This window comes from Microcaecilia unicolor, chromosome 5 (assembly GCF_901765095.1).
Source record: "Microcaecilia unicolor chromosome 5, aMicUni1.1, whole genome shotgun sequence".
NCBI lineage: Eukaryota > Metazoa > Chordata > Amphibia > Gymnophiona > Siphonopidae > Microcaecilia > Microcaecilia unicolor.
The window spans coordinates 156,059,152-156,072,023 of NC_044035.1; the positions used below are offsets into that span (position 1 = coordinate 156,059,152).

Consider the following 12,872-nt stretch of genomic DNA (forward strand, 5'->3'; position numbering starts at 1 on the left):
GGATCCTCCCTGAAGACACATCTTTTCACATTGGCCTTTCTCCCGGTATTATAAGGCACTCTGGGTTACTGACCAGCATGGGAACGTTCTTTGAACTCCTGCATTTCTTCTTTCTTCCTGCTCTTTCTCTTTGCCCTCCATTAATATTGCAGTTCCTTTCTCTAATATATTTTACGGTTTGTGAACTGCTTTGATTGCTAAAATTGAAAGGCAGTACATCACGTGCTATTAAACATTATAGAATACTAGGGTAAGTCCTAAGTTACGTGCTTAACTTTAGGCATAAGCATATACACTAGCACGATGACTGGTGTAATACTCATGCCTAACTGCTATCAGTTAGGTGCATAACTGATGGTATTCTATAACCTGTGCACATAAGTGCTAGGCATGCCCCTGACTCACTCATGCCCCTCCTAGTTCCACATCCCCCTTGCAGCTGCGTATTACGGATTTTGCATGCACAATTTGTAAAATCCCAACTAAGGGCAGTTATGTGCCTAACTGCTAATTAGAGTCAATTGTAGCCAGTAATTGGTTGTTAATGCCAATTATTTATTTATTAGGATTTATTTCCCGCCTTTTTGAAGGAATTCACTCAAGGCGGTGTACGGCAAGAATAAGTCAAACATAAGCAATAGACAATTACAGCAGTAAAAATGTTCAAACAACAATACAAAGTGTGGCATATTATGCTACATTACAATGTCAACACAATATGGAATAGAACATCTTAATAGACAGCATAGGGTGTAAGCAAAGATGGAACATATAGATAGATAAGATAGAGTAACAGGAGTAAGAAAATAAGGGACTAGTTAAAGAGAGTTGCAAATGAGGTCAGAAGGAAAGAATAACAATAGCTGCTCGTTTTTTTGAGTCCTAGTCTGCCCTCCCAAAATATTACTTAACAAAGGAAAATCATCAGGTATATTCCCATACACAGTTTTAAACACCAAGCAACATATCTTAAATTTAATCCTCAATTCTAACAGAAGCCAATGTAGGTCCAAAAACAAGGGAGTCACATGATCAAATCTTGACTTTTGCTAAATCAATTTTGCAGAGGTATTCTGCACCAGCCACAATTTTTTCATGAGTTTTCCTGATATATCAGTATTTAAAGAGTTAAAATAGTCCAGTAAAGATAATACCATAGCTTGGACCAACACTCTAAAATGTTGCTGGTGAAAGTAGGAGTGAACCAAACGCAACTGTCTTAGTTTAAAAACTGCCCTTTGAACCACCGAAATATCCTGTGCTGTCAGTGAGGTAGTGTTTGGCTTAGAGCCTCTTTGAAATCTGATTTGCGTGTCCTATTCAGAACCATCTTAGAGAAGATGATGACGACACCCCCCCTCCAAATTGTCACACCTGAATGGTGGTCTGTATATACTTTAGTTCCCCCGCCCAAGAGACTTGATGACCTGAACATGTATACTCTGGAAGAAAGGAGAAACAGGGGTGATATGATACAGACTTTCAAATATTTGAAAAGTATTAATCCGCAAACGAACTTTTTCCGGAGGTGCGAAGGCGGTAGAACAAGAGGACATGAAATGAGATTGAAGGGGGGCAGACTCAAGAAAAATGTCAGGAAGTATTTTTTCACGGAGAGAGTAGTGGATGCTTGGAATGCCCTCCCGCGGGAGGTGGTGGAAATGAAAACGGTAACAGAATTCAAACACGCGTGGGATAAACATAAAGGAATCCTGTTCAGAAGGAATGGATCCTAGGGAGCTTGGCTGGGATTGGGTGGCAGAGCCGGTGGCGGGAGGCGGGGATGGTGCTGGGCAGACTTGCGCGGTCTGTGCCCTGAAGGGGACAGGTGCAGATCGGGGTGGGGTGTACACGCGGAGTAGCATATGTGAGTTTGTCTTGTTGGGCGGACTGGATGGACTGTGCAGGTCTTTTTCTGCTGTCATTTACTATGTAAGATGTTCCCTTGATCAGCAAATTGCCCAGGAAGGGACACACTCCAGTATGCAACGGAGATCCATGCAATGGAGATTGCTGACCTGAACATGTATACCTTGGAGGAAAGGAGAAACAGGGGTGACATGATACAGACGTTCAAATATTTGAAAGGTATTAATCCGCAAACAAACCTTTTCAGGAGACGGGAAGGCGGTAGAACTGGAGGACATGAATTGAGGTTGAAGGGGGGCAGACTCAGGAGTAATGTCAGGAAGTATTTTTTCACGGAAAAGGTGGTGGATACATGGAATGCCCTCCCTCGGGAGGTGGTGGAGATGAAAACGGTAATGGAATTCAAAGACGCGTGGGATGAACACAAAGGAATCCTGTTTAGAAGGAATGGATCCACTGACTCTTAACGGAGATTGGGTAGCAACACCAGTAATTAGGAAGCAAAACCAGTGCTGGGCAGACTTCTATGGTCTGTGCCCTGATCATGACTGAAGAGATATGGATGGGATGCAATGTAAATTTTAAGGGGCTTTGATGTTAGCTTCAGAACTTTTAGTACAAGAACAGTGCTGGGCAGACTTCTATGGTCTGTGCCCTGAGAATGGAAAGAAGAAACAAAATTTGAGTATACATATAAAGTATCGCATACCATGTAAAATGAGTTTATCTTGTTGGGCAGACTGGATGGACCGTACAGGTCTTTATTTGCCATCATTTACTACATTTCATGTTTATTTATAAGTCATTTTTATTGCAACTATTTATAAACATTTATATACTGCTTGCCTGACAAAAACCATGTACAACTGGAAAACAGTTTCTGAACTTCTTCATGAGGGATGCACTTAAATCTCCTAAGTCTACATGGTAGAAGCCCTGTAGTACACAAGCTAGAATACTTGGGCTTTTGATAGGAAGACTTATAACCTTGGTGTGAAGGCATGAACACCCTTTTAAGTGGCCAATTTAGAAGAATTTGTAAAAACTTTAATCTGTAACTGTCCTTCAGAAACCAAAGAACTCAGGTGTCTGAAATTACAAGGGAACAATTATAACCTAACTTCCCTCCTACAAGGAGTCCTTCCAGCACACAAACTGAACAGCTCTGCTCTGGATCCTGTCAAAACTCTAACCCTGGTTTTCACTGGGTGTAGGGTTACCATATTTTGTCCCCCCAAAAGGAGGACACATGCCCCGCCCCCTTTCACACCCTCACGCCGCCCCGTCACACCCTCGCTGTGCCCTGTCACATTTTCCCCTCCCCCCTGTCACATACCCCGTCGTCCCCCCTCCCCTTACCTTACTACTGCCCTGGTGGTCTAGTGACCTCTTCGGGGCAGGAAAGAGCCCTGCATGCATCCTTCCTGTTGCTGATCCTCGGCGCCGATTCAAAATGGCCGCCGAGAGTTGAAGTCTTGCGAGGTCACTTCAACTCTCGGCGGCCATTTTGAATCGGCGCCGAGGATCAGGAACAGGAAGGATGCATGCAGGGCAGCGCTCTGGGCAGAAAAGAGGGGGCTCTTTCCTGCCCCAAAGGCGGAAGAGGTCACTAGACCACCAGGGCACTAGTAAGTAAGGGGAGGGGAGGCTAGCAATCTGCCCATTTATCCAGAAATCTGGACAAACATGCAGATTGGTAAAACCCGCCCGGTTGCCCGGACATGCCCTCAAAAAGAGGACATGTCCTGGTAAATCCGGACATATGGTAACCCTAACTGGGTGGCAGTCTGGGGTTTAGAGCACTTTTGTTGCATTAGTGAGGCCTTGGAAACCAGCAACGATTGACTAATGTGTGTGACTCCAGAGAAAGAGCCATTAATCTCTAGGCCTGGATAGCTCAATGAACTGGCAAAATGATACAGGTTTACACAGCCAAAAATAATACAGGTTTACAGAGCCTTTCACAGATGAAGTTGCTGGTTCAAGGCAGCAATAGTTTAACATCAAAATCATATGATAGCAATTTAGTAGCCTATATGCATTGGTGGGTTTAAGCCTGCTCTCATGAGTCTGATAACATCGCCCTGTAAACCACTATCATTGATACAGACTAGCTTCCTTCTGTTATTATCTTAATCTTTCTTATCCTAATCATTTAATATTCTACTATCACTGATTTTTAAAAACAGCACCATAATTTACGGCACCATTTACATTCCTAGATAACAATCAATTAGTAAACAAATAGGTCCTCCTTACCAACAGCCTTCAAACCATCTTCTATATATCCAGAAAATTCCCTGCCAATGCTGCTCAATAAATCACGGTTAGCAATCTGAGAATACAGAATAAAAAATGAACAAACTACTGAAGACAATTCCATGCTAGAGACTGTAGAAATCAAGAAAGGCCTTGCTTTCCTGTTTAGGGTAGGAAATTTCATCCCTTAAAGTCACCCCATTCCCATCCTATTGTGTCTCCAATGCTACAGCATTTCAGGGAGCATGACTGCTGCTTCCGTTGGGATTTTAGTTCAAAAACAAGAATTTTGGTTACTGGTCTTTGGTGTTGCCAACTGGTCAGAGACAGACATACAAATTAAGTTTCCAATATTAGTGCTGTGCAGAGGCGGACTGATCATTCGGGCAGAGGCTCTGCCCGGATGCCAAGCGCAGCGGCGTAGCAAGGGGGGCTGCCACCCGGGGTGGGGCGGTTCGCTGTTGCACCCCCCGCCCCGGGTCTAGCACGATGACACCCCCCCAGCGCATCGACACCCCCCTCCCGACCCAGTGCCTACCCTCTTCCATGCAACCAGCTCCCTACCTTTAAAAAAAATATCGGAATCTGAGGCGAGGCGCAGCGCCTCACGCCTGCATGTAAAAGAAATGTGAACCGTCTCATCGGACCTTCTCTCGCTCTGTCTGTCCCGCCCTTGCGGAAATAGGAAGTTGCGTCAGCGGAGGGCGGGACAAATAGAGCGAGGGAAGGCCCGATGAGACGGTCCACATTTCTTTTACGTGCAGGCGCGAGGCGCTGCGCCTCGCCTCGGATTCCGATATTTTTTTAAAGGTAGGGAGCTGGTTGGACGGAGGAGGGTAGGCACTGGGTCGGGGGGGGGGGGGGTCAGCGGGCTGCACCCGGGGGGGGGGGGGGGGAGCTGGCAGGGAGTCTCGGACACCATTTTGAAAAACATGGGGGGGGCTGGCAGGCGGGAGAATAGTGGCAGCACAGCGGGCAGGAAAGTACACATCCCCTGCAGAGGCCACCAGACTACCAGGACCTCTCAGGTAGGACCGGGGCAGCAGGGGAGTCAGATGCAGCGGCAGGGGGGAGTCAGGCAGCGGCCGGGCAGGGGGCCCAGACTACCCTCAGTCCGCACCTGGTGCTGTGCCTTTTCTTAGGCACTGGTAAGGTATAGAGTACAAACTGCTGAACTCCAAGGTGAGGTGCAGATTAACAAACTCTTTCACTGAGGCCTCCCAGCAACTCATACTTCAGGTCTTTGTGACCAGGTGCTAGGGAGATACCTAATGGTACTGGTAAGGTACTCTTTCCTTAGAACATGCCCACCAGCTTGACTGAATGCCTCAGCAGCTAGCACTAGAGGCCTAAGAGATCATGTGTTATTACCGCAAGATTTTACCTTAAAATATGCTTCTACAGTGGCCTTCAGTTGTGGAAAGCTGCGGCTTGCCAGCACCAAGTTGAAGGAGGACTCGTCTGTGCCCAGCTTCCCTTCGCCAGCCTGGTACAGGCGTTGTGCATCCAGCTGTGCCATCTGTAAATTCACTGTCTGACTTTCATCCCGGTTACCCTACAGAGGCAGTGCAATCAACAGGAATAAATTACTTTGTAGAAACCCAGAACTGGCCTGATACTCTGTCAAAGATAGCATTTTTCCCTGTTATCATGTGCAACTGAACTCTAGATAATTCTATAAAGTCAAACTAGACTTAACAGTTACTAGGCAATTTGAAAGATGTCTGTTACAGTATAAGTTACTGAGTTTTACAAGTAATGCCTCTACTGGTGCATAACAGAAGTTAATATGTACTGCGAGTAATGTCTCTTCTGGCATATAATGGAACATAATAGAGACCGAGATCAATGGCGTCAATATTCAGCATGGTTTATGCGGGATAGGAGAGGCTCCCGCTCACTTAAGCAACACTCAGTGGGCTCTCCCTAAATATTCAGCGGCACCTAACCATACTGTGCCATTGAATATCCCCTCTGACTACTACGGCACTGTGTGATTAATGCCGGCGTAGTCTTTGAGTGGAGTTGGGGAGGAGCTGGCAGTTATGTGGGCAGTGGCTATATTCAGTACCTTCACAGCTAACTGGGCAGACAGGACCGCACAAAAGGCAATGTGGGTGCTAGAACTGAATATTGACTGGCACCAGCATAACTTCCGGGTTGGTTGACCCCGATATTTAATGCTGGTGCCCAGACATGGCTCCGGCACTGAATATCTGGGTTAGATTCAGCCTGCAGCAGTCAGCAGCTTTAAAACCACCGTGGGCTGAATATCAGGGGAGGGGAGGAATGTCTCCTGGGTATGCAAAATAATCAATAATGCAAATTTTGATGCTTGCCTCACAGATGTCTGTCCATTAACATACCAGTCGGTTTACCAATTATTATTATTATTTTTTTTAATTACTGCATTTACAACATGTCTATGTTCTAAAAGAGAAAAATAACATCCTACTTAGAGCTCCTGGTTTTAGATTATGGTTGAATATGCTGGTAAAACAGCCCCACAGCAAAAAACATAAAATAGATGTCTACTGGATAAACACTGGAAAAAAGTGCAGGATGAGCCAAAGATGAGGAAAAGAACACATGTGATACCAATATGGTAATACCGAGAATTCTTGCAGTGGAGGAGTAGCTTAACAGTGCAGTGGGCTGAGAACCTGAGGAACTGGGTTCAATTCCCACTGCAGCTCCTTGTGACTCTGGGCAAGTCACTTAACTCTCCACTGCCCCAGGTACAAAGTTTGTATTGTGAGCCCACTAGGGACAGAGAAAGTACTTGCATATAAAATGTAAACCACTTTGATTGTATCAAAGGAAGGCGATACATGCTTACCTGGCACATAGATACAAGCAATCTCTCAAAATGTCCAGAGGTGTCATGACGGATATCTCTTTCAATGTCTCGTCCAAACTCTGCTTTATAACATGCCACTATGTTTTTAATTTCAGTGTTATTCCTTGAGCAAAGAATCTCGATCAGCACTTTTTCCTGGGTTCCTGCTCCCTAATGGAGAAAGAAAACTGCTCATCACATATCCAGTTTTATACCCCTGTGCATATAAGTAACTATCTGGCATTGCAGTCCTGGCTATAAGGTTCTGACAATCACTCCCCCCCCCCCCCCATCCAAAACTTTGCTTTTATGCATGTATCCTATCTCAATCTTCATCCTGTGTTGTGCTCCTTTGTAAGCATGCACCATGAGAACTAATCTACACTTGCAAACTGAACCCTATTAACCAATTGGTCAATAACACTTGCACCCTGACCCCTACCCAATATCATTTCTTTGTGTGCGTCTGTATCCTAATCCCTTCACTCTATACAGCAATGTGTTTCTGTACATGCACCTTAAGCCCTGTTCTTCTAATGGAGGAATCATTTGTGTGCAAACATCTCTATTCCTACTCTCCATCTGGTACTATCCTCCTGTATATGCATCCAGAATGTCAGCCAACACTGTGCTATTGTGCTTCCATTCACACTGAGCCAATCTTTCCACCTGCCACCAACTTTCTTAAGTGCCTGTGAGTTAAACCTTGCTGGTCACATGCATCCTGAGTTTGGCTGTCCATCCGAACCAAATAGTTAAAACAAAAGTAGCCAAATGGCAACAAGGCAATCTTGTCGTTCAGACTTCTAGAATGAAAGGAGTAATGGAAATATCTTTTTTGTCTGAAGAACTGGAATATGCTCTGAAATTTCCAAAGAGGGGCAAATGGGAGGTGTTCTTTATGAGGTCCATGGTCTTTTTTTATCTTTTGTCCAAAAAGATCATGTCTCGATCACAGTATGTCAGCAAATCTATTCTGGATGTCTTTCCTGGAGCCTGCAGCTGAGCTATTGACAGGAAACATCTCTGGCAGGTCTCAATTTCAAATTGTTGCCATAAGGCTTCTAAGTCTGTCCCCTTTTCTTGAGTGAGCTGTCTACTGTATAGCACTAGATGCCTTCATTTGCTATGTTCCTGAGTTTCTATTTGTGCTATGTTCTAATCTGATTGGTTCTAAGTGTTTTTGCATTCTCTGAGCTCAACCCTAAGAGTGTATTTCAGCCCTACCCCTGGGAGTGTTCCTTGTTAGTTCAGCACAGCTCTGTAGTCCTGTTCCTGAACCAAGCTTGTATTCACACCTGATCTCACCTCCTATGCATGCCCAAATCTCTTCAAAGTAAGTTCTGTAAAATCTCAGTATGATGCACACAAAACCTGTCATGGTACTCATTTGTATGAACTGTTGCTCCTGCTTGTTTTTATAATAAAGAGTGCTACCTTTGTATTTTAATTAACAAAATCTAAGACATTTAGGCTTGGTCCCAGAACACTAAAGCGCAATTACAGTGTGACTGCTAAAAGATTTCAGTGTATTTTTCAGGTTGTAGGGTCACTAGAACTTTGATCTCATAACATGTAAAGAAATCAAGTAATATAAATCTTGCTGTGTGCCACTCTTACCATAACCTGAACTACTGAGTATCAGTGAAGTACAGCTCCAATCAGCCTTTTAAAAGTCACAAATACCCCCAGATTCTATATATGACACCTAAAGTTGCACGCGCCTAATCGGCAGTGTGGCCAAATTGTGCACGCAACTTAATGGGTTAACAAGCCAATCGGTGCCAGTAACTGGCCATTAACAAGCAATAACTGGCACTAATTAGAATTTATGCACGCAACTTTTTAAGCATATTCTGTAAAGTGGTGTGCGTAAATTCTAACGTGCGGATCTCAAAAGAGGGAGAGGTCATGGGGGGCATGGGCGGGTTGTGAGTGTTCCTAAAAATTACGCGCACTGTTACAGAATATACCCGATCTATGCCTAAATTAGGCATGGGCATTTACATCAGGTGTTAGTTGGCATAAATAATTGCACCTAAATTTTAGTCACAGGTATGGGTACTACACGTATTCTATAAACCGCACTTAACTTTAGGAGAGATTTTAAGAATAGCGCTCAGCAGTTTTTATTCAGCCATGATTTTTTTGGTGCCATATATAGAATTCACCCCATGGTGGTCCAGAAGCTGAAAAGATACTACCTTCATTGCGTGGTACAAGCTCCAAGCATCATAGTAAGTGGGTGGCATAAAAAGGGCAAGTATAAGTTCTTCCATATTTCCACTCAACTCAGACTTCAGATCTTTAATTAAATCCTGTTAAAATGACAAAATAATTGTTGAAAAGTTATCATGGCTATTTACTACTTAAAAACGTGGCAAGATAGCCTGTGTTGGGTCAGACCATCAAGCAGTGGCCAATCCAAGACATCTGAAACTGCCCATCAAATCCCAAAGAGAAAATGCATTCTTTATTATTCATGCCCAGGTATAAACGGTGACTCACAAGTTTACAGGGATAATTTTTATAGAATTTTCTTCTGGAAACTTGTCCAAATGCCTTTTAAACTCTTGCAACAAAATTTCATAGCTTAATTGTGCATTGATGGGCCGATTATCAAAGGCAAATGCAGGCGCTAGAGGCTTTTAGCGCCAGACTAGCACCCGAGTTTGCCTTCACCCTACGATCAGAGCCAGCAAGCGCATGTAACAACAAGCTCACCAGCTCTGAGCGCAAGTAGCATGCAAATGCACACTAAACAGGGCATTAGGTAGTCCTCCCCAACGCTCAGCGGGCAGCGCAGCAAACCCTACGCCAGCTCGGAGCTGGCGTTGGGGTATGCAAAGCATTAGGAAGGAATGGGGAGCCCTGTCCAGCATTCAATTGCATGTTTACAGGCCCCCCAGAAAAGAGGCTGCAGGTCCAGTGGAGGTCCCTTATATTGAAGCCTCGCCCAGTGCATCTCAGGATGCACCGGGAAGGGCAGGGTGCTACCATTTTGAAGGCGGTGCTCACAGAAGATGGGAGTGCAACTCCCTCCTCTTGCTTCAAAATGTACAGGAGAGGGTTTTGGGAGTCACTAGGCCACCAGGGCTTGGGAGGGGCACTAGATAGCACCAGGGCAGGGAAACTGTTTTGCAAAGGGGGGGGGGGGGGCTGGAGGGCCACCAGACTCCCAGCTCCTTGTGTCTGGGGGGGGGGGGGGGGGAAGTGGGCGTCCACTAGACCTCCAGCCCCTTGTATGCAAGGGTGGGTAGGGGGGGTCTGGAGGTCAACTTGTATTACTCTGTTTGACAGGTCTGGGCTTTTTTTTTTTTTGACAGCCCGGACGTGTCAAACAAGTTCTGCGGGAGGATATGCCCAGGTTCAATCCTCCTGTAGAAGTCCCCCAATGATCAAAACTAATAGTGTACATACATCTGTATGCTATTAGTTTAGATCATCAGGGTTTTATTTCCCAGGAACTTGATCATCTACCTGTGAGTGTTCCTAAAAATTACACGCACTGTTACAGAATATGCCCGATCTATGTCCTGTGGTTTGTTTTTTTTTTAATTTCCTGACAAATCTCTTGAGAGGCACTTTGTCAAATGCCTTCTGAATAAACCGATAACACTATGTCAACTGGTTCACCTTTATCTACATCCTTATTTATATCTTCAATAAATTCTAATGGATTGGTAAAGCAAGACTTCCCTGCGCTAAATCTATTTTGGCTCTTCCTAGTTTTGTCATGTTGGTCTATCCCAAGGAGCATAGATTGAGAACAGTAAAGAAGTGAAAGGAAAAGTAATTATTAAATTGTGGTTTATGGCATGACATATGCGAGTAAGTCAGACAAAGGAGGAAGAGGAAGGGAGAAAAAAAAGAAATATTTAGTAGCAGACACTTGCAAAAAATATCTGAAGTGGCTCCAGTATTCATGCCACTCCTTCCCAATCTGATCCAGGCATTCTCTCCTGTTTCCCCCAGAACAATCTGCCTTTCTCTCTCTCCCCCGCCTCCACCAAGGTATTCTCTTTTTCACTTCTCTCCAAGGCTCATTTTCTTTCTCTCTCTTTTCCCTCCCCTTCCAAGGCATTGTCTCTTTCACTCTTTCCTTCCACACCAAGGCATTCTCTCTTTCTCTCTTCCCTCTCCACCTCCCAATGCACTCTTTTCCCTCCTCATCAGCTTCCATGGCTCACCTGCTCCAGCAGTGCCAGCCTATGCCTCCATCTGGCTACTTCCCTCACATGTCTGTCCCTAGCTGGTGAGGTGCACATATGCACATCCCCACTGAAAAGCAACTGATCCCATTTTCTGCCCCCAAGCGAACAATGTATACAGATTCTGTAAATGAGAAAAGAGTAAAGGGTCATGGATTTGATATACCACCTTCCTGTGGTATAACCAAATACTTTTTCCTTTCCACCTGAATTTCATTGGGTTGCCCAGCAGATAACATGCAAGGCTACATGGATCTTTGGTTTCACCCAATTTGCTAATTCATGTGTTTCTCTCACTGGGGACCTTTCTACTCATCAGATGTTGAAAAGGGAGTATGTTGCTGGGACATTTTTGCACATTTGTCATATGTTAGAAATAAGAACAATATACTAGGTAACAGCTTACCTTGCCATATGCTGTCTTAAAAGCTGCCTTTATTTTCTGTCGTTGGTCATTTGAACGATTTGCAACAACATCAATGATAGCTTGCTCATCCGTCCCTTCAAAACAAAAAGTAATGGCGTTAAAACATAAGATATGCCATGCTGAGTTAGATCAAGGCTCACCAAGCCTAGCAACAGAGGTACCCTGCAGATCCCCCAAATTAGACTATTATGTAAACATCTTCATTTAGCATCAATACATTCTAACTCTCTAACCTTATTTGTTAGATTTTTGGCATTCACATATAGTTGTTTTAAAGTATTTTTTTTAACTTGTATTCATAAGCTGCTTAGGAGTTGCTGCGGATAATTTGGAATCATTTAAATCCATCTCTTTTTTTATTTAAATGTATCTGGGCTACTTCAGCTTCACCACAATCTCTCTATTGGAATATTCTAACCAGCATTTTCCCAGTATCTTATGAAGATACTTTCTACAAAGCACATGCTTTTGAGTGATGGTTACCTTCCTCTCAAGATAAAGTTTAAGTTCTGTTCTCTCTCTCTCATTTTATACAGTATAAGCAGCCTGGTTCTACCCCAGTTAAATGGAGCCCATCCTTTTGGAATAGACTCTCCCTTCCCTAAAATGCTTACCAGTTCTTAACAAATCTAAAACCTTGTTCCTTGCACCGTGGTCTCTTCTGTGCTTTGAAACTTTGGAGATCTGCCTGCCCCTAGGGTCCTGCTCGTGGAATAGGGAACATTTCTGAGAATGCTACCCTGGATGTTCTGGATCTCAACTCTCTACCTTTAAAGCCTAAATTTGGCTTACAGACCCTTCCTCCTGCACCTTCCTATGTCACCAGGTATCCACGTGTACCAAGAACACAGGTGTCATCCTCAGCACCATCTAATCACATCATGTGCAGAACTTTAGTACTGAAACTAGCCAGTACACAAGCACGGTTTCCCATACCCATCCTAGGATCAGAAATGTGTTTCCACTGTTTTCTCAGAGATAGATGCATGCAAAATTTCCAGGTGCTTTAAGAGGATTAGGATCTTCTGAGTAGGCCATTATAGAAACTCAAATTGTTATGCTAATTCTTACTAATTGCACAGTTTTCTCTCCTGTGCTACGCCATAATTTCTTTGCATTTAAGAGAGAATTCTAGAGTGGTGAAGAGAGATAGTAAAGTAGTGAAGTGGTTCAAGCTGAGACTCCACAGAGCTCCAGGGAATTGTGGGGTTTAATCCTGGCTCTATCAACCATGGTATGAGTCCTAGTCCAATTGCCTGAGCGCAAA

At 44.2% G+C, this 12,872-nt stretch overlaps 1 protein-coding gene across 2 annotated transcripts in view; it reads right to left on the reverse strand.

Moving 5' to 3' along the window:
• ANXA7 (annexin A7) overlaps window positions 1-12,872 on the reverse strand; it is a 149,236-nt gene that overhangs the window by 24,524 nt on the left and 111,840 nt on the right. For both annotated transcript variants that reach the window (XM_030203473.1, XM_030203474.1), the window contains exons 7-11: window positions 11,585-11,679; window positions 9,172-9,285; window positions 6,968-7,138; window positions 5,513-5,683; window positions 4,129-4,204 (exon numbers count right to left, since the gene is read on the reverse strand). In XM_030203473.1, coding sequence (XP_030059333.1) covers window positions 4,129-4,204; window positions 5,513-5,683; window positions 6,968-7,138; window positions 9,172-9,285; window positions 11,585-11,679 — 627 coding nt within the window. The remainder of the gene's footprint in view (window positions 1-4,128; window positions 4,205-5,512; window positions 5,684-6,967; window positions 7,139-9,171; window positions 9,286-11,584; window positions 11,680-12,872) is intronic.